The sequence below is a fragment of the Jaculus jaculus genome, chromosome 10, assembly GCF_020740685.1.
Source record: "Jaculus jaculus isolate mJacJac1 chromosome 10, mJacJac1.mat.Y.cur, whole genome shotgun sequence".
NCBI lineage: Eukaryota > Metazoa > Chordata > Mammalia > Rodentia > Dipodidae > Jaculus > Jaculus jaculus.
The window spans coordinates 37914391-37936819 of record NC_059111.1 but is presented as its reverse complement, the minus strand read 5'-3'; the positions used below and the strand labels follow the sequence as shown (position 1 = coordinate 37936819).

The 22429-nt window shown below is 39.0% G+C and overlaps 1 protein-coding gene across 4 annotated transcripts in view; it reads left to right on the top strand.

Moving 5' to 3' along the window:
• Senp6 (SUMO specific peptidase 6) overlaps positions 1 to 16360 on the top strand; it is a 134140-nt gene extending 117780 nt beyond the window's left edge. For all 4 annotated transcript variants that reach the window (XM_045160412.1, XM_045160411.1, XM_045160414.1 and 1 more), the window contains 5 exons: positions 5972 to 6075; positions 9840 to 9928; positions 12588 to 12656; positions 12760 to 12910; positions 15832 to 16360. In XM_045160412.1, coding sequence (XP_045016347.1) covers positions 5972 to 6075; positions 9840 to 9928; positions 12588 to 12656; positions 12760 to 12910; positions 15832 to 16047 — 629 coding nt within the window. In that variant the 3' untranslated portion in view covers positions 16048 to 16360. The remainder of the gene's footprint in view (positions 1 to 5971; positions 6076 to 9839; positions 9929 to 12587; positions 12657 to 12759; positions 12911 to 15831) is intronic.
• The last annotated feature ends 6069 nt before the right edge of the window (positions 16361 to 22429 follow it).

Genomic DNA, 22429 nt, shown 5'->3' with positions numbered 1-22429 from the left:
ATAATCTGAAATCCAAAACACTTGGCCAGAAACAATTCAGATAAATGCTCATTTCATATGTACAAGCTCACATTTCCCATAAATATGAAATTGGACTGATTTTTATTTCATAGGAAAATTTGTTGAATTCAGCATAAACAAAAATAGTACACAATTACAAGATAAACATACTCATTCTTTCCATTCAGAGATTGCTGAATTGAGTCCAAATGGTCAAAGACAATTCAAGGCCACCCTGTGAATACATAGTGAATTTCAATTCAACCTAGGCTACAGTGAGACTTTACCCCAGAAAACAAAAATACAAAAGCTGCTCCATTATAAACTTGAAATTGGTAATGACTTTAGAAATTATTGGTAGTGTTTATTTATTTATTTTTGTTTGTTTTTTATTTTTTATTTATTTTTAATATTTTACTTATTTATTTATTTGAGAGAGGCTGGGGAGAGGCAGATAGAGAGAATGGGTGCCCCAGGCTCTCCAGCCACTGCAGAGCAACTCCTGATGCATGTGTCCCCTTGAGCATCTGGCTTACATGGGTCCTGGGGCATTGAACCTGGCTCTTGAGGCTTCACAAGCAAACTCCTTAACTGCTAAGCCATTTCCCCAGCCCTATTTCTTTATTTTATTTTTTGGTTTTTCAAGGTAAGGTCTCATTCTAGCCCAGGCTGACCTGGAATTCACTAGGTAGTCTCAGAGTGGCCTTGAACTCATTGTGATCCTCCTGCCGCTGTCTCCCGGATGCTGGGATTAAAGGTGTGCGCCAACACACCTGACTATAGAAATAATTTTAACATAGCTGTTGTATACAAAGATCGGAAATGTAGCTTATTGGGTGGAAAACAAGGCCCTAAGTTCAGTCAGCAGGACCAATAATAGAGTCCCTCTTTGCTCAATGAATACTCTTAGTTGCCTTAGTGTAAATTGGGGTAAATGAATGAGTGTGAATGGTTTACAGCATTGTAGGGCTTAGGGCCTATTCCCAGAAACTCCATAGGTTCACAGTGCCCCTTCCTACAAGCCAATGTTTGGCTTAATAAATAAATAGCCAGTGAAGTTTGAAGAAATAATCTCAAAAGTTCTGGTGAAGACTAAAGTAAAAGATAATTTTGTTTCATAATTAACACCTTTTGTTCATCTTTTATTGTGGCTTGTGTTTTTATTTTGCTTTTAGCATATGTTTAACTACATCAATAATTCTTTTGTTGGTATGTGATAACACACTGCTTCCCATTCTTAATACTTGCTCTAATCCAATGATGATAATGTCCCACACTTTGAAAAGTGGTGCTCTAAAGGAGTCTGTGCAATTTTTAATTTAATGAATTTTTTGTTTGTTGGTTTTGGTTTTGGGGGTAGGGTCTTGCTCTCTAGCCCAGGCTGACCTGGAATTCACTATTTAGTCTAAAGGTAGCCTCGAATTCATAGCAATCCACGTACCTGTGCTTCCCAAGTGCTGGGATTAAAGGTGTGTGCCACCATGTTTGGCTTTAATGAGATTTTGTAGCTTTTACCAGACATTTTCAAGTGACCACTTAATCAAAAGTACTTAATTGCTCTTTAGATGTGACTTTATACAATGGTGGCATATTAAAATTTAAGAATTTGTAAAAGGCCAGGTGTGATAACAAACGCCTTTAATTCCAACACCCAGGAAGCAGAGGTAGGAGGATCTCCGTGAGTTCAAGGTCAGCCTGAGACTACATAGTGAATACCAGGTCAGCCTGGGCTAGAGCAAGACCCCGCCTCAAAAAACTAGAGAAAAAAAAAAGAAAAAGAAAAGAACTTGTAAGAAGTTTATGATCTTAGTATTTTTTTAGGTAGTTGAGTTCTGTTTGGCCTAGGAATAAGGTTTACAAGATTTTATTTTATTTTATCTATTTATTTGCAAGAGAGAGAGGGAGGAGAGAAGAAAGGAGGGAGGGAGAAAGAATGAGCCTGCTGCAAATTCCAGATGTATGAGCCACCTTGTGCATTTGCTTTATGTGGGTCCTGGGGAATTGAACCTGGGTCCTTTGGTTTTGCAAGCAAGCACCTTAACTGTTAAGTCATCTCTCCAACTTGTTTTACAGGTTTCAAAGATGTGTTTTAGTGGCCAGGAAAAGGATTCAGTGAATAAGAATACATGGCTGTAAGCATAAGGGCCTGAGACCTTCTGAGTTCAGTTCCCATGCAAACAGTTGGATGTGGCTACACACACCTGTCACCCCAGTTTCCCTGTGAGAATTGCTGAGGCATGGAAAACCAAAGCTTCCCATTCAGAGAAATTGCACCTTAAAACAACATGTGTCGGTTCCCCAGGTCCCACGTTAGCCAGATGCACAAGGGGGCGCACGCGTCTGGAGTTCGTTTGCAGAGGCTGGAAGCCCTGGCGCGCCCATTCTCTCTCTCCCTCTATCTGTCTTTCTCTCTGTGTCTGTCGCTCTCAAATAAATAAATAAAAAATTTATTAAAAAAAAAAAAAAAAAACAACATGTGGATAAGCAATAGAGAAAGGGCCCATGATCTCTGGTCTCTGCTCACACACAGGCATATGTATCTGCACGCATACGCACGCACACATACACACAGGCACACATGCATACTACTCTTGCAAACAACATACATAATTTTAGCTATCAAATCCACATTGTTACAAATATTGGCTACTAGTGTCAGATAACATGGTAAGTTGGATTGTGTCTTACTTAAGACACTAAGTCTTTAAGGTCAACTGTGAGAAGATAATGTAAGCTATTTCTGTGTTCTATATTTATTTATTTGACAGAGACAGAAATAGAGGGTCAGATAGAGAGTGGGCACCAGGGCCTGTAGCCAATGCAAATGAACTCCAGATGTATGTGCCACCATGTACATCTGGCTTTACATGGGGACTGGGGAATCAAACACTAGTCCTTAGGCTTTGCAGGCAAGCATCTTAACCACTGAGCCATCTCTCCACCCTGTACTGTGTTCTCTTGCTGGTTGTTTTTGGCCTGACACTGAAATAATTGACTTGCTAGCATGCATGAAAGACATGGGTTTAAAGTTTAAAAATGCCTGCAGCAACTTCAGATAGTTGCAGTTGCTACCAACATTAAGTACTAGTCATTTGTTATTGAGAGATAATTGGCTGTATCATTTATGTTATTATCTCCCAACCAAATACTAATCAGAGATTAGGAACATTCAGGGTGGTATGGCTGAAGGCTAAATGATTATTTCTCTCTTTTAAAATGTGTTTAAAGGTTTCCTTGGTTCAAGTTAGATACTAATATTTTAACAGTTTCTAGAGATGGGAATGATTTGCTGCTAGAAATAATCTAATTGTAATTAGCTGATTGTGACTTGAAATTTTGAACATACTCAAGCACAGATGCTCTAAATTTGAACAAGCCTAAAATACTGACTTCTGAAAATGATAAATTGTGGGCTAGGAAGATGACCCTGGGTCAAAGTATTGGCTCTGCAGGCCTAACCATTCGAGTTTGGCTTCCCGGAACCCACCTAAATAAACCTAGACGCAGTAGTGAGCACCTCTAATGCCATCCCTGCTGCATTGAGAATGTAAAATCAGGGCAGCTCATGAACAAGTTACTCTGTCTCAAAATAAAGTGGAAGGCAAGAATGGCCCATAGCCAAAAGTAGTATGCTTTTAATGACATGATTTGGATTTATATATCTTTTCAGGAATGCATTTTATTTTGCTTCCTTCCCATTCAACTTTGTTTATATTAATATTTTTTTTTATTTGAGAAAGGGAGTATGGGCGTACCAGGGCCTTCAGCCACTGCAAACAAACTCCAGACTTGTGTAGACGTGCGACATTGCACGCTTGCATCACTGCATCTGGCTTATGTGGCACCTAGAGATTCAATCAAACATGAGCCCTTAGGCTTTGCAGGCAAGCACCTTAACCACTAAGCCATCTATCTCTCCAGCCCTATTTATATTAATTTTTTTTTTTTTTTTTTTTTTTTTTTTTTTTTTTGGTTTTTCGAGGTAGGGTCTCACTCTAGCCCAGGCTGACCTGGAATTCACTATGGAGTCTCAGGGTGGCCTCGAACTCACAGCGATCCTCCTACCTCTGCCTCCCAAGTGCTGGGATTAAAGGCGTGCACCACCACGCCCGGCTTCTATATTAATATTTTTAAATAAATTTTATTTTATTTTTTATTTATGTATTTGACAGAGAAAGAGGGAGGGAGAGAGAAAGAGAATGGGCATGCCAGGACCTCCAGCCAGTGCGAACAAACATATTCCATGTGCATGTGCCACCTTGTGCATCTGACTAATGTGGGTCCTGGGGAATTGAGCGTGGGTCCTTTGGCTTTGCAGGCAAATGCCTTAACTGCTAAGCCATCCCTGCAGCCCTATATTAATATTTTTTAAATATTTATTTTTTTTGAGAGAGAGGTGTGCCAGGGCCTTCAGCTGCTGTTAAACTCCAGACACATGCACCACCTTGTACATTTGGCTTATTCAGGTCCTGGGGAATCAAACCTGCGTCCTTTGGCTTCTCAGGCAAGCACCTTAACCGCTAAGCCATCTGCTTCATAAACTATACCAAATACATTTTTTGTTTTGTTTTATTTTTTCGAGGTAGAGTCTCCCTCTAGCCCAGGCTGACCTTGGAATTCACTCTATATCCAGGCTGGCCTCAAGTTCACAGTAATCCTTCTGCTTCTGCTGGGATTAAAGACATGTTCCACCACGCCTGGCTCCAAATAATTTTTTTCTTATCTAAAATCCCTAAAATTGTTGCTTTTTGAAAGTTTGAAATTACATGCACTGTATTGAATAGTACTGGTATATTTGGTATTAAAATCCCTGATTCAGTTTGCATATGAACTTACTTTCTTTTAGTACAAGCTTCTTTTAGCAAAATAATTTATTTCTACCAGGTGTGGTGGTGCACCCCTTTAATCCCAACACTCATGAGGTAGTGTCAGGAGGATCACTGAGAGTTCCAGGCCAGCCTGAGACTACAGAGTGAATCTAGGTCAGCCTGGGCTAGAGGGAGTCTCTACCTGGAAACCGCTTCCCCCTCCTCAAAAAAAAAAGTAGTAGTATCAGATACATTTCAGGGCTGAGGAGATGGATCAGTGAAGTGTTTACCATGCAAGTGTGAGGACCTGACTTCAGATCACCAGGTATGTGCTCATGCTGGGAGTCATTTACTTTTGTCTTACCAGCACATGTGATTGATGTGTAGCTTTATATTATTGAGAAAACTAATAATATAACCAAACTTGATTGGAAAGTACATAGAACTGGGTAAACAAGTCCACAACTACCATCTCAATATTACAGTTTACCCTATCTGCATTAGTTTTTATTAGTCCAGAAGCAAGCTATTTATTTTAATAACTTTTCTGGGGGAGGGGATAAGGTAGTATCTCGCTGTAGCCCAGGCTGACCTATAGTTCACTGTGTCATCTCAGGGTGGCCTCAAACTCACAGTGATCTTCCTATCTCTGCCTCCCCAGTGCTGGGATTAAAGGTATGCATGCCCAGCTTATTTTCATAACTTGTCCTTTATTGTATAACTTTCTATGTTTATTTATATTATTTTCAGACTATTGTAGATTTTATTACTAGTTAATGGTAATCTAGCATACTTAATATGAAAATATTTATTGACATATACATAATATATGTATTTATACATGTGTTAATCATATCCTTTGGTTTGTTTGTTTGAGGTAGGGTTCTTGCTCCAGCCCAGGATAACCCTGGAATTCACTCTGTAGTTTCAGGGGTTCTAGGGTGGCCTCAAACTCACAGCTATGCTCCTACTTCAGCCTCCCGAGTGCTGAGATTAAAGATGTACACCACCACACCTGGCAGAGCAATTCAGGTTTTTAATTTATACTTGCTTTATATTTGTTGTATTATTTGCTAAAGCAGATTTTGTATCTTCAACTATTTCAGCATTATATCCTCTGAAGTCCAGGCATGACCTTCTTATGATGTTTCTTATTGATACAGATGGCTTAAGCAAAATCAGACTAAGCTATGGTGACCAGTCTGCTGAAGGTGGGAAAATGCTTGAAGATGAACTCATTGACTTCTCAGAAGATCAGGACGACCAGGTAAAAACCTTTAATATTTTCTGTAGTTAAAATCTATAAGACAGCTGAAGAGATAGCTTAGCAGTTAAGGTGCTTGCCTGTGAAGCCAAAGGACCCAGGTTCTACTCCCCAGAACCCACAAAACCCAATGAATAAGGTAGCACATGCATCTGAAGTTCATTTGCAGTGCTTGGTGGCCCTAGTGCACCCATTCTTTCTTTCCCCCTCCTCTCCCTCCTTCTCTCCCTCCCTCCCTCTCAAATAAATAAAAAATTTTTTAAATCTGTAAGAATCTATAGATATTAAAAGTTATCATGGCTTCTGGATTTGTGCCAAATGTCAAAATAAATTCCATTTTCAGTTCAAAAATTCTTGGGATAAATATTAGTAGCACTGTTTTGTACTTTTTAAAAATTTATTTCAGAAAAAGAAGGAGAGAGAGAGAGAATGGGTGCACCAGGGCCTCCAGCCACAGCAAACGAGCTCCAGGTGCATGAGCCCCTTGTGCACCTGGCTTATGTGAGTCCTAGAGAATCTAACCGGGATCCTTCAGTTTGAAAGCAAATGCCTTAACCACTAAATGATCTCTTCAGTCCCCTGTTTTGTACTTTTTGTCACTGTGATATGGGCTGAATTCTAAAATTATCAAGTTTTAATATAAAATTAGTTATCTGGGGCTAGAGGGATGGCTTAGTGGTTAAGGTATTTGTCTGCAAAGCCAAAGGACCCAGGTTCTATTCCCCAGGACCCATGTTAGCCAGATGCACAAGGGGCACACTTATCTGGAGTTCATTTGCAGTGGCTGGAGGCCCTGGTGCATCCATTCTCTCGCTGCCTCGCTCTCTCTCTCTCTCTCTCTCTCTCTCTCTCTCTCTCTCTCTCTCCCTCCCTCTCCATCTTTATCTGGCAAATAAATAAATAAAAATAAAAATATTTTTTTAATAAAATAAAATTAGTTATCTGGGCTAGGAAGATAGCTCAGCAGTTAAAGAACTTGCTTACAAAGCCTTTCATCCTGGGTTCAATTCCCCAGTACCTATATAAAGCCTGATGCATGTGTTGTCTCCCTTCTCCCTCTAATCTTCCCTCCCTCCCCCCTCCCCAAATAAAAATATTTTTTAAAAAAACTCAGCAGTTGGGAGGCAGAGGTAGGAGGATCACTGAGAGTTTGAGAGCACCCTGAGACTATGTAGAATTCACCAGGTCAGCCTGAGCCAGCCTGAGACCATACCTCAAAAACCAAAAAAATAAGAAATCAGTTATCTCAGACTGGGGACTATAGATTAGTAGTAGAGGACTTGCTTAATATGTTCAAGGTTCTAATTTGATGCCCAGTACTGTATAAAAGGCAAAACTATTTCTCTAATCCAAGCCTCCCTACGCTACCACTTTCCTCTTCCTCTTTCAAAACATGTGTGGGTATTACTTAACCTTTAGTCTAATTTAACATTCAAGAGGCAAGTGGTTGTGTACTAAAGAAGAGTTACAAAAAATATAACATTCTTCCCACCTCACACTTTCTCCTTTTGTCTAATACTCATATAGTAGGAGCAGATGATATTTAATCATATAGATGATTTCTATTATTTTCTGAACCTTAGTTGTCCTAATAAATAACTTTCTTTGTGGAAGTACTATATTCCTTCAGTTAAGAAAATTTCAAATTCTGAGAAAAGCCCCATGAGCATCTATGTCATAACTCTCTCGTCAGTTGTTATTACTAACGTCCATTGTCCACCTGATAATGAAGGTGGCCTCATGCTATATTACAGTCTTCTTGTGGGCAGCAGACCAGTGTTTGTGTGGAGCTTTGGATAATGTATGGCTGTAAAATAATATCCACAATATATAGGCTGAGCATCTCTAATCAGAAGTACAAAGTCATGCTCAAAAATTTGTTTCATTGAGGCAGAGGTAGAAAGATCACTGTGAGTTTGAGGCCAGCCTGAGACTACAGAGTAAGTTCTAGGTCAGCCTGGGCTAGAGTGAGACCCTTCCTCGAAACAATAAGAGATGGAGAGATGTTCAGTGGTTAAAGGCACTTTCTTATAAAGCCAGATGGCATAAGTGGCATATGTATCTGGCGCTCCTTTGCAATGGCAGGAGGCCCTGGCATGCCCATGCTTTCCTGCTTCTTTCTGTCTCTTTCAAATAAATAAATAGGGGGGAAAAAACAGCAAATTGTTTCAGATTTCAGTTAAGGATTGCTCATCTAATCAATATACAGTCTAAAACCTGAAGCACATTTTAGCCCAAGCATTTCACATAAGGGATATACTCAACTCTATAGAGATTGTATTTATATCTAAAATGAGCATTTTGTCTTAGTTTCCTTTGGTTATAGCAGTTGCCAGTGAGCTAGTTCATCTAATTTAATTATTCCTACCTACTACTGATGATTCTACTCATACAGAATTGTCTTTTCTTTTCACTTTTCAAGTTAGGGTCTCACTGTAGCCCTGCTTGACCTGGAATTCACTATGTAGTCTCAAAGTATCCTCGAACTCACAGTGATCCTCCAACCTTTGCCTCTTGAGTGCTGGGATTAAAGGTGTGCACCACCATGCCTGGCCAGGATATCTTTTTTTTGTTTTGTTTTCACATCATGAAGCAGAATAGCTTAGTTAAATAAAGACAATCTACAGGGTATGATAGTTTCATTAAACGGTCTTATTTGAACTTAACTGGGTATATAGCTTATTAAAGAAACCAGTGTTGATGAGCACTCAGAAGAATGAGGTAGAAAGACCACTGTGAGTTCTAGGCCAGCCTGGTATAGATTGAGATTATATAAGGAAGACGAGAGGAGAGGAAACAGTGTTTGTAAAATTCTTTTCAATATTTCTAGTATAAAAAAATTATTAATGTATAAGAATAATATGCTGGGCATCGTGGCCTTTAATCCCAGCACTCAAGAGGCAGAGAAAGGTAGGGTTGCTATGAGTTTGAGGCCACCCTGAGACTACTTAGTAAATTTCAGGTCAGCCTGGGCTAAAATGAGATCCTACATTGAAAAAAAAAAAAGTTGGACTGGAGAGATGGTTTAGCCATTAAGACACTTGCCTATGAAGCCTAAGAACTCACTCATATTCCAATCTCCAGGTCCTGCATAAGCCATCACAGGGACATAAGTGCACAATGTCACACATGTGCTCAAGAGGGCTTCTGGAGTTCGTTTGCAGAGGCTGAAGGCCCTGGCATGCCCATATTCATTCTCTCTCTCTCTCTTGCGAAATAACGGTCTGGAGAGATGGCTTAACAGTTAAGGCACTTTCCTACTTTCCTTCAACACCTAAGGACTCAGGTTCGATTCTCCAGGTCCCATGTAAGCCAGATGCACAAAGTGGTACATGTGTCTGTATTTGCAATGGTTAGAGGCCCAGGTACACATCTCTCTCTCCCCCTCTCTCTCTCCCCCTTTCTTTCTGAAATAAAAACAAATGAATAAGAATTTTAAAAAATAAATATTAATATTAAAAGAGTGATATATTATTCATGTCCTATTGTGGGGCTTCTTTTGATAAAAGTAAACTAAGACCAGTGTAGTGATAGATGAACTAAGTTCAGTAAATTTCTATTTTTTTTCTAAAATGTCAATGTTATAGTGTTAGATAACAAAATGAGTGGCATGCTGAATGTTCTAGTGTGATTACCTACATAGAAATTGAATTCCTTCTTTCTATTTGTTGGGAGGAGTTTTGTAGATCTTGTTGCTATTTGGTTAGGTGATTAGCTATATGCAGAGCATAGATTTTCAGTAGTTAACCATAGACTGTGTTTTACAGGATGATAGCAGTGATGATGGACTCCTTGCGGACGAGAACTGCAATTCAGAAATAGGGCAATGGCATTTAAAACCTACTGTCTGTAAACAGTAAGCATTAATTATGTATTTTGTAAACTGCATGAGAATTTATATTGAGGTAGAGTCATAGAAGAAAAAAACAAATGGAGGGGCTGGAGAGGTGGCTTAGTGGTTAAGTTTGTTTGCCAGCAAAGCCAAAGGACCCAAGTTCGATTCCCCAGTACGTACATAAAGCCAAGTGCATAAGGTGGCACATTCACCGAGAGTTCATTTGCAGTGGCTAGAGACCCTAGTGTGCCCAATCTCTTTCTATCCCTCAATCAAATATTTTTTAAAAAACCACACAACTGGACTGGAGAGATGGCTTAGTGGTTAAAGTGCTTGTCGAAAAAGCTGAAGGACCCAGGTTCAACTCCCCAGGACACATGTAAGCCAGGTGCACAATGTGAAACCTGTGTCTGGAGTTCATTTCCAGGGGCTGGAGGCCCTGGCACACCCATTCATTCATTCTCTCTCCTTCTCTCTACCTTTTTCAAATAAATAAATAAAATAAGTAAACACTTAAGCAGAGTCATTCAGGAAAAGTGGGTGTGCTATCCAAAGACCAAAAAGGGTGAAGAGGTTATCATTTTAGCTCTATACTTCCTAATTTTTCAGCTTTTGCTCCCACAGATATGCCCATATTTTGTGAAGGATTTTAAAATTGCGCATGTGTGTGCACGTGTAAGTGATGGGGGAGGGATACTCAACTACTGTACATGAGCCCACAGGGCACTGCAACAGTACCTAACATGCATGCACTACACAAACACATACACAAAAAGTGGATGAAGGTCTGGAGTGATGGCTTAGAGGTTAAGGTGCTTGCTTGCAAAGCCTAACCTAGTACCACCCTAAGCCAGATGTGCGTGGTGGTTCATACTTCTGGAGATCATTTGCAGTGGCTATAGAGGCCCTGGTGCACCCATATTCTCTCTCTCTCTCTCTCTGTTTCTCTTTTTCTCTTTCTTTCTCTCTCCCTTACCTGCCTTTCCATCTCTCTCTCACACACAAATTAATAAAAAGGCATATTTAAAAAATTAAGCCAGATGTGGTGGCACACGCCTTTAGTCCCAGCACTTGGGAGACAGGTAGGAGGATCACCATGTGTACAAGGCCAGCTTGGGGCCAGAGAGTGAATTCTAAGTCAGCCTGGGCTGGAGTGAGACCCTACCTTGAAAAACAAACCCCAAAAAAAAAAAAAAAAAATTAGCCAGATGTGTTGGCACATGCCTATAATCCCAGCACTCGGGAGGTAGAGGTGGGAGGGTCCCGGTGAGTTTGAGGTCACCCTGAGATGACATAGTGAATTCTAGATCAGTCTGGGATAGAGTGAGACCCTACCTCAAAAAACAAAATAAAAAAATATTTTTTAAAACAAAGTGTATGAGCCCAGCATGGTGGCACATGCCTTTAATCCTGGCACTTGGGAGCCAGAGGTAGGAGGATCACTATAAGTAAGGCCACCCTGAGACTATATAGTGAATTCCAGCTCAACCTGGGCTAGAGCGAGACTCTACCTCTAAAACAAAAAAAAAAAAAAAAAAGAGTGCATGCACAGCAGGCATTTTTACATGGCTTCTGGGGATTAAACTAAGTTCCCAAGCCTGCCAGGCAAGCATTTTACCTACTGAGCTATCTCCTCACCCTCCATACACATCTCGATAGTGAACCATTATTACTTTTGGTATATTGTGTTTTAGAGAGAAACCATTATACATCAAAACAGTAACATGTTAAGAGTTTCCACTGGCTCCATAGCTACTTTGAGAGGGCTATAACGTGACTGGAAGCAATCTTAAGGGACAGCTACAGATGGAAACACTGAAGAGCAAGTCATTGTCTATTTTCAGAGGTGCACATGTGTTCTGAAGTATTCCCAAGGACTTTCTTAAGTGATAAAATAGTATCTATTTCTACACTTAATCTCCTTGTAAGTTTGTTGTAGAAAATGTTGGCAGAAACTTTATTAACAGACTTTAGAATGCAAAAATATAATTTATAAAAGAAAATCTAGAAACCTTGATGTTTAATGTATTTCAGACCTAGAGGGTGGCAGGTAGCTCAAGTAGTAGATGTACACTTAGCATAGAAAGAAAGGAAGAGGGAGAAGGACAGAAGGAGGGGGAGGATCTAACTATTGTAGGCTTGGTACTACATTAGACTTCCTTGCTTACTTGTGTTTACAACATAGCCTTTTACAATTAAAATTTTGAGGACTGGATATGAGTGATATAGAGTGTTCTATAATGAAATCTTTCAAAACATAATACATCCTGAATTTCCCAAACTAATGCTTATATATGATTACCTGTCTTATTTTATATGAGGCTTTAGCATGTGTGTATGGACCCATGGCATGTGTGTGTACTGTGGGTTTTGTGTTGGTTTTTTAATGTGTGCAGATGTTTACAATTGTTTTGCCCTTGTATTAAACTTTTAAGAGCCAGCTATGGAAATTTATAACTGAAATATAGTTATTATGGTTCTATAATGCAATGTTTGATATGCATAGATATTTAAGTAATTTGAAGCTACCTGTATAATTTTCTTTTACCTCATGTATTTACTGAGGCAAACAAAGGGAATTTTGAAGGTTTTAAATCTTATTATTTAATAAACTTTTAATTTCTTATCTGTTTGTAACATTAACTGTGTGGTTCATCTTTTGATTATTTCTGCTTTGCAGACCTTGTATCCTACTTATGGATTCACTCAGAGGTCCTTCTCGTTCAAATGTTGTCAAAATTCTAAGAGAGTAAGTTCAAAATTCACCCTATTCTGTTTCATATTCTAGTGCAGGTAAGGTGGCATGTATATTTACATATATGTATATTCTTCTTGCATACACAATGTTGTAGGTATTTAGAAGTGGAGTGGGAAGTTAAAAAAGGAAGCAAAAGAAGTTTTTCCAAAGATTTTATGAAAGGCTCCAATCCAAAAGTTCCACAACAAAACAACTTCAGTGACTGTGGCGTGTACATACTGCAGTATGTAGAGAGCTTTTTTGAGGTGAGTTCAGTACATTGCTCTGATATACTGAAACAGTGGATTTGACTTTATTTCATCTCATGACCACAATGAGCAGATATTTTAGAGTTTTAAAACTGACATTGCAGCCAGGCATGGTGGTACATGCTCTTAATCCCAGCACTCAGGAGGCAGAGGTAGGAGGATCAGTGTGAGTTTGAGGCCATCCTGAGACTACATAGTGAATCCAGGTCAGCCTAGCATAGAGTGAGACCCTACCTTGGGGAAAAAAAACAAAAAAAACTGACATTTCAGGGCTGAAGAGATGGCTTAGTACTCAAGACACGTGTCTGTGAAGCGTAAGAAACACGTTTGATTTCCCAGTACCCATGTAAGCCAGATGCCAAAATGGCACATGTGTCTGGAGTTTTTCAGTGGCTAGAGGCCCTGGCATGCCCATTCTCTTCCCTCCTCTCTCTCTCTCTCTCTCTCTCTCTCTCTCTCTCTCTCTCTCTCTCTTTTTTTTAATTTTTATTTATTTATTTATTTGAGAGCGACAGACACAGAGAGAAAGACAGATAGAGGAAGAGAGAGAGAATGGGCGCGCCAGGGCTTCCAGCCACTGCAAACGAACTCCAGACGCGTGCACCCCCTTGTGCATCTGGCTAACATGGGACCTGGGGAACCGAGCCTCGAACCGGGGTCCTTAGGCTTCACAGGCAAGCGCTTAACCACTAAGCCATCTCTCCAGCCCTCTCTCTCTCTCTTTCTCTTATCTATCTGCCTCTTTCTGTGTCAAAATAAAATAAATAAATAACTTCAAAATAAAATTAACATTTCACGAAGTTATTCCAGGCAGCAGTAAAATCTTCCAACTTTGGAAAGCTTTTCTATTTATTTATTTATTTATTTATTTATTTCAGAGAGAAAGAGGCAGAGAGAGGATGAGCGATCTTAGATCCTCCAGCCACTGAAAACAAACTCGAGAGGCATGTGCCACCTTGTGCATCTGGCTTACATTAAGTCCTGGGGAATCGAACCGAGGTCCTTTGGCTTTGCAGGCAAACGCCATAACCCCTAAGCCATCTCTCCAGCCCTGGAAAGCTTTTAAGACATAAAAATACTATGTTTATTTATTGACCACCAAATCAAAGGCTTGTTAACAATCTCTGATCAACTCATTCTCTCCCCTGCTACTTTCTACCTTAAACAGATCTCTCCTATGATTCACATTGCCTCTTTTCTCCTTTTCACATGCATATTTCTTGAACAATATATATATTCACTTTCTTCATTTTCAAAACTCCTACTTCTCAGATCTCTAAAATCTGCCATCTTCCATACCCTTGTGTTAAGACTGTTCTTGAATTCCAAGCTCCTTTGACTTTAGAAGTACAGGACCACACATGCCTATCTTAGATAGTCTTTACAGTTTTCATGACCTTTCTTCATCAATCACTGTGCCCTGGATGAACCACTAAGTCCTGTGACTCCTTTCTTCATCCACTGGGGTTAAGCTGCTAAGTCCTATGACTCCTTTCATTTCTAGTCAAGGGTGCATACCACTGTTTCCCTGCTGCCATATTCCAGTCCAGTATAGTAGCCTCACCAGGCCTCAGCTACAGTACCCATGTTTATTTATTTGAGAGAGGAGAGAGAAAGAGGCAGGTAGAGAATGGGCACTCAGGGTCTCCAGCTACTGGAAACGAACTCCACATGCATGCACCTCCTTGTGCATCTGGCTTATGTGGGTCCTGGGAGTTGAACCTGGGTCCTTTGGCTTTGCAGGCAAACACGTTAATGGCTAAGCCAACTCTCCACCCCTACTTTCTTGATTATATTTCATAATGGCTTCCTGTTGCTACTGAGCTAAAAGAAAAAATAAATAAATAAATAAATAAAAGCAGAATCCTTCAGTGACCTGTAAGCAACTTGAACAACTGTAAAGTCTTACTTTGGTCAGCTACATCTATTTCCACTTTAGGTTTGGCTGAAACATCAGATTGTTTGAAAATTGTCTTAAGCCCCCAAGTATTTACTATGTACTACTCTCAACTTTTTTCTGTTATAGCACTGTGTCATATTCATTGTTTGAATGGTTGAATCATGTTTCTATCTGGCCCTTGGCTGACTGACTTTATAATGAAAGAAGGGATGGTGAGGAAATGCTTGGTTTTACAGCCAGAGGGCCTCTCTGGCCACTCTTAATTTCTATGGTTTTTACTACAGAGCATTTGCTGGTGATTTAGTACTTCAGTGTCTGATAGGACTTTATTACCAAAACAGGGATTGTATAGAATTTGCCTAATGGCTACAGTTTGCCAGCCACTAGTCTAAATCAGAAGATATGTAGGAAAGCCTGTCTTGTTCTCCAGTGCCTAGTACTGTGATAGACAAATGAAAGGTAGTGAATCAATATGTAGTGAGATTTTCATTTGTAACTTTAAAAAAAATTATTTTTATTTATTTATTTGAGAGCAACAGAGAAAGAGAGAAAGAGGCAGATATAGTGAGAGAGTGGGCATGCCATGGCCTCCAGCCATTGCAAACAAACTCCAGACGTGTGCCCCCTTATGCATATGGCTAACATGGGTCCTGGGGAATCGAGCCTTGAACGAGGCAGGGTCCTTAGGCTTCACAGGCAAGCGCTTAACTACTAAGCCATCTCTCCAGCACTCATTTGTAACTTCTTAAAAAAAATTTTTTTAATTTATTTGAGAGAGAGACAGATAGAGAGAAAGAGAACGGGTGTGCCAGGGTCTCTAACCACTGCAAACTCCAGACACGAGTCACCTTATGCATCTGGCTTACATGGGTACTGGGAAATTGAACCTGGGTTTGTAGGCTTCGCAGGCAAGTGCCTTAGCCACTAAGCCATCTCTCCAGCCCCATCATTTCTAACTTTTGAACCTAAAATGTCACTTATTATAGTCTAATGGGCATTTAACTTCTTTATTTTTCAGAATCCAATACTAAATTTTGAGCTACCTATGAATTTGGTGAACTGGTTTCCTCCTCCCAGAATGAAAACAAAAAGAGAAGAAATCCGAAATATAATTCTGAAGCTGCAGGAAGAGCAGAGCAAAGTGAGGAAGCAGTGTAAGGACTCAGCCTCAGCAGAAGTGGCGGACAGGGACGGGGACGGAGCAGAGCCAAGTATTGGCAGTGGCTCCGAGTAACCAGAGACTGCTTGTCAGTTGTGCCTGGAGAAACCCTTGACTTTTCAGCTTTGAGTAGAGACAGTAAAGAGCTAAAGGGCTCACTGCTCAAACATTTGGGAATGTTAATGCTGTATAAATGTCACATAATTAATTTCCAAAGGAGTATGTATTAAGTAAAAGTCTGTAAATATGTTAATGAGGCCAATTTTTTCAGCATTTATAATTATTTTTTTCACTTATAGGAAGCCTTTGTTATGTTTTTTGTTGTTAATAGTACTTAAACTGCAACTTCTAAACACAGAATAAATAAAAAAATATTTATAGGAGGAAATTATTAATTTGATATTTTTTAGTGAACTTGTATAATTCCTTAGTGAGTGTGACTAATTTCATATAAGTACCTCTGATAATCCTTTTACATTTGTTTTTAAATAATTCAGTGTGAAGACATTAAATCAGGCTTTTTAAGCAAACAAGACACCTTTGTGCTTATGTAACAGGAAACAGCCACAACTTCTAAGTTCAGATCGCTCATGTGCTCAAAGAACCCCAAAGTGTAATAAATATGTATAACTTTACACAAATGCTTAAGAAGAAACAATAGCAACAGCAATTAAAGAAAAATCCCCTTGAATTATATGACTAACAATACTGTACTTACACATATATTATCAAATGCATTTATGAAGACTTCAAAGACTCAGGTTAAAAATGTGTTAGGGCCAGGAGTGGTGGCACATGCTATTAATCCCAGCATTTCGGAGGCAGAGGTTGGAGGATCACTGTGAGTTCTACACCAGCATGAGACTACATAGTGAATTCCAAGTCAGCCTGGGTTAGAGTAAGACCCTACCTCAGGAATAAAAAACAAAAGTGTTTTAGTAAATGCAGCTTATATTATATCTTTGTTTTGTTTTGTTTGTTTTTGTTTGTTTGTTTTTTTCCGAGGCAGGGTCTCACTCTAGCTCAGGCTGTCCTGGAATTCACTATGTAGTCTCAAGGTGGCCTGAACTCAGAAATCCTGACCTCTGCCTCCCAAGTGCTGGGATCAAAGGTATGCACCACCACACCAGGCTCTTTTTGGGGTTTTGTTGTTGTTTTGCAAGGTAGGATCTCACTATGCAGTCTCAGGCTGCCCTTGAACTCACTGATCCTACTACCTCTGCCTCCCAAGTGCTGGGATTAAAGGTGTGCACCACTACACCAAGCTAGGTTATATCTTATAATATGCTGCAGTCTGTATGAAACAGCCAGTCCATGTAAACACAAGGATTTAAATAGGAATTTGTTTAGTAACTTTTGCTGTTTTTTTCATTGTTGCATTTTGTTCTTCTTATTTTGATAAAATATCAGACTTTATGCTTGAATTTTTCAGTGTTTTTTACATGTAAAAGTATTCAATTAATTGCATAGTACAGCAAAAATCTCTAAATTTTCCTTTAAAAATGCTAAAGTGAGCTGGGCATGGTGGTGCACACCTTTAATCCCAGAAGGGAGGCAGAGATAGGAGGATCACTGTGAGTTTGAGGCCACCCTGAGACTACATAGTGAATTCCAGGTCAGACTGGGCTAGAGTGAGACCCTACCTCAAAAAACAAACAAGCAAAGAACAAAAGCTAAAGTGTGGCCTGTACCTATAGCTCGGTGGTAGTATGTTTAGTATGCTCGAGGCTCTGAGTTCAATCTCCAGTGTCAAACAAAAATACTAAAAGGTGAAAGTTGATGACACACATTTGTAATTCATGTATCTGTATGAAAATTGAGACTTTAATACTTTAAGTCCTTTTTGAGTGACTTTTTAAATGCACACCTGAAGATGCGAATAAATGGCCAGTTTATCAGCAAATATTTAATTTCTTCTTTTTTCAAATATTTAATTTCTATTGTGGCCTTAACAGTGTGTCCATAAGTTTAATGAAGTCTCTTGGGGTAAGTTTTGGGTAGATGGAGTGTTAACAGAAAGGTCTGTTGGGACGTGAGGCATGTTAACATGTAGCTTAAGGAAAGTCACCTTTAACACTGTCAGTCATGTTTCTTGGTTACTTGGAACTACCCTAACATTTTCTTTCTGATTATCTCTCTTAGTAAAACCTTTAGAGCTGCTAGATCATGATATTAGCTCAGACATGTGAAATAAGTTTACTTTTAAGTGAATATGACAAAATGCTTTTAGATCTCTGATCAAGACAATAAATGGGTTTTGTGTGTATGTATGTGTGTGTGGTTTTTTGAGGTAGGGTCTCTAGCCCAGGCTGATCTGGAATTCATTATGGAGTCTCAGGGTACCCTCAAACTCATGGTGATCCTCCTACCTCTGCCTCCTGAGTACTGGGATTAAAGGCGTGCACCACCATGCCTGGCAATAAATGGATTTTTAAAAAACCTAATAGCTATAAATGAGATTAGCATATCTCTTTTTTTTTTTTTAAATGAGCTATATTTTGCCAAAATTTGATGCTACTGAAAAAGTTACTTTCATGGCCTGGCACATGACTATTATACCAGCTGCTCAGGGCTACGGCACAAGAATCCTGTGAGCCTGAGAGTTCAAGGTCATTTTGGGCAACATAGTGAGATGCCATCTGTCATTGCAAAATATAAGTACTTCTAAAACACCTGAAATTTTTTGTTGTTATTTTTTAATGGCTACATTCTATACTGTTGGGTAATTTTTGATAAGGTAAAATTGCAATTTGTTTCATTTCAGTCTAAAAGATGAAGATTAATGTATTCTGAAAGTAGAATGCTTAGCTGTTCATTAGTATTTTTCCATGTCCATTTGAACTTTTAGTTTTGAAAGTTATGCTAATACCTTTGCAGTGTACACATGGGTGTCTTTGGGCATGCCACAGAACCAGATTTGAGAATTTTTAGTGTGTGTACATTTACTTGATAAGTGTGCTCCAGTACTTCTATATAGTTTAAAGATGTGTGATTAGTACTTACAAGTTATGAAACAGAACTTTGAAGTCTAGGGGTTACTTGACACCACAGCTGCATGAGTGAGTGTTTGGTGTCTTCACTAATGAGATAGATCTGTTGTATTAGTTTTCTTGTTGGGTAGAATAACAGAAGAGTCTTAGATTACTTGCCATAAAATTTGTATGTGTCTCTGCTCCTGGTAGTGTAGGAGCAGAGACATCCCTTTGATGTCAGAGGCTTACCTCAAACACGTGAAAACGTGAACTGGAAACAGCTTGTCTTTGCATGTTGCTTGTGCTTAGTCAACTCTTAGTCAAGTAAATACAAGAGGTTTTATTTGAAAGTACAAAATTGTTTTTCTAATTTGTATCATATTTTAAGTTACCAAACTGAATTCAGTATTTTTCTTTTTAAAAAGTATTTACTATTTACTTGCAAGCAGAGAGAATGGGCATACCAGTGCCTCTTAACACTGCAAATGAACTATAGAAGCATGTGCCACTTTGTGCATCTGGCTTTACATGTGTACAAGGGAATCGAACGTGGGTCCTTTAGCTTTGTCAGCAAATACCTTAACCACTAAGCCACCTCTCCAGCCCTAAGCAGATTTCTTTACAGGATCATTAGATAAGAGGAAATGTAGGCCATGCTAAAGAATTGGCCATATTTACCTTTCTCTTCTGAACTAATCTTCCTAGTTCATCAGAATGCACAGGGTTAAGTGTCTGGCTGTTTTGTGAACCAACTCCAAGAGAAGATGACTTTAAAACTGATTTGAGGGTGTGTTTTTTTTTTTAATAGATGTATGATTTGGAAATTTGAAAATAGATAACTACTCTCTTGGTGAAAGGAAGTTTTATGAGAAGCTTTTGTAACCTTTATGACAAAAATAACAATTGTAATGAAAAAATTACAAATTCTTTAAATGTGTTCTTTTGCAAGAAAAAATAAATTTGGTGATAACTAATCTTTTGTAAAGCAAACAGATCCCCTAAATTCAAAGTAGAAGCTCTGTAAAAATAGTATATTAAAAAGAAAGTGGGTTGAAAGATTGTCTAGAGACTTTCTTTCTCTTCTGTTTCTCTGAATTTCTTACTATTTACTGGAGAATTAAACTATAATAAGTGAATTTTACATACCTAACCAAATGTTTTTCTTCAGAAATTTGTGCAGAAGTACTCTCTTGTGGAGCTAGGAAGATGATAAAGGAGCTTGCTTACAAAAGCCAGCTGGTCTGGGTTCAATTCCCTGGTGTATCCACAAAGCCAGGCACAAAACCTTAGTAGCATGAGACCCTGACACATGCGCGCGCGCACACACACACACACACACACACAGTTTTTGTTTGTTGGCTTTTGTTTTTCAAGGTAGGGTCTCACTCTAGTCCAGGCTGACCACGAACTCACTCTGTAGTTCTAGGCTGGCCTCAAACTCACAACATTCCTTCTACCTCTGCCTCTGGAGGGCTGGGATTAAAGGTGTGCACCACCATTCCTAGTTTGTTACTGACATTTTGAATATTTTTTTTTTCTTTTTTTTTGAATATTTTTAACCTACCTAACTGGGAAGCTAATTAAGCCTGTAACCAAATTTGTTAAACTAACTTTATAAATAACAATAGAGAATTTAATCAAAAATTCTTTTTTAGCTGGGTGTAATGGTGCACATTTCTAATCCCAGCACTTGGGGGAGGGAGGGCAGGGGTAGGGGTAGGAGGGCCACTGTGAGTTCAAGGCCACCCTGAGACTACATAGTGAATTCCAGGTCAGCCTGAGCTAGAGTGAGACCCTACCTCAAAAAAGGAAAAAAAAAAATCTTTTTTAAAAAAAATCCTTACATACTGAATATTCTGAGTGCCTACTATGTAGTAAGTAGGTACAAAGGACAAAACAGAACCAGATAGACAGCAGTGTCTGCATTTCCTGGGACTTAGTGTGATGGGAAAGACATTCATCAGCTCAGTTCACCAACTAGTCAATGCAAATAAGAGCCATTTTGGAAGAAGCAGAGCATGAAATAATGCCACCTAATCTGGGAAGGTTAAACTTCTGACAGTCTGACATGTGAACTATTGGTTGACAATCGAACAGTTAGTTAGAACGAGAGGAATGACAGGATTGTGCAAACGCCCTGAAGTAGAAGTGTGATGTGTCCTAAAGTGACTGTCTCATCTATTAAGCGTGTACTAAATGTCAGACATTGGTCTAAGATTTTAGATGAATTCACATCTTCCTCACAATGACTTTATGAGATAGGTGTACTGTTTGTACTTCCAACTTGTGAGACAACTATGTCCACTGAAAGTTTTCCAAGCAAGACTGAGCTCTGAATTCAGTGGTAGACAAAGCTGCTGGGTTAACCTGAGAAAACTAGGTGAACAGGAGAGATGACTTTTTCTAAAGATGTGATGTGGCAGAATCTTTGTTATTGAAATGGCATAAGGAAGGGGCGGGATCCCTGAACTGTTACTTTGAAACTACATGTAAATATTTTCATAATTTTTTAGAAGACCAATCTAATGAGTTCATTAAGGTAGAAAGGGAGGCTTTAACCTACTCATGCAAGGCCTGGAAGCCATGTTCAGGGTTTTGGTCCTTACCTTAAACAGCCCTGAAAGCTTTTCAGGCAAAGTGAATGTTGAGATCACAGAGGAGCAAGAATAAATGCTGGCCTCTCCTCTCTAGTAATTTAACTGAATTACTATGGGTGATATGCTTGTGATGATGGAATGCTAAAAAGACATGATTTGGGTATTTCATTGAAACTTTCCTCAGAAACATACAGTAACAAGAAAAGGATGTCCCAGTCAGAACTTCCTTAAGGACAAAGATAGCTTAGCTGTGTATAGTTGAAAATAGAGAAAATATCTGACAAATTTGATTTTAAAAGGAAAATTATTTGTAAAGCATGTAATGCTACCAAAGAGAAAAACATTTTAAAAATATTAAACAGAGCCGGGCGTGGTGGCGCACGCCTTTAAACCCAGCACTCGGGAGGCAGAGATAGGAGGATCACCATGAGTTCAAGGCCACCCTGAGACTACAGAGTTAATTCCAGGTCAGCCTGGACCAGAGTGAGACCCTACCTTGGAAAGCCAAATATATATATATATATTAAACAGAGCTTTCTATTTTTTTTGAATACAAACTTCATAAAAAGAAAACAAAATTAACAATAATCCTTCACAAGAAAAAGACAATTTACACTTGACCTAGTTGAGTAACATTTCCAGACATGCTTCTTAGAGAAAGTACTTGTAACCAAATTCTACATTGTATCATTTGTTTTCTCCCTCAGCATCCTCCTGTCAACCTAATTGGATTTAGGATCAAGCCTAATTTCAAGGAGTTACTAGTCAAATATAACCTAGCAAATAAAGAGCAAGAAAACACAACAAAATTTGATCCAGCAAATCTGATCATTGGGAGTTTGGATAAAAAATGGGAAATGGTCAGACAAGGTAGCACACGCCTTTAAT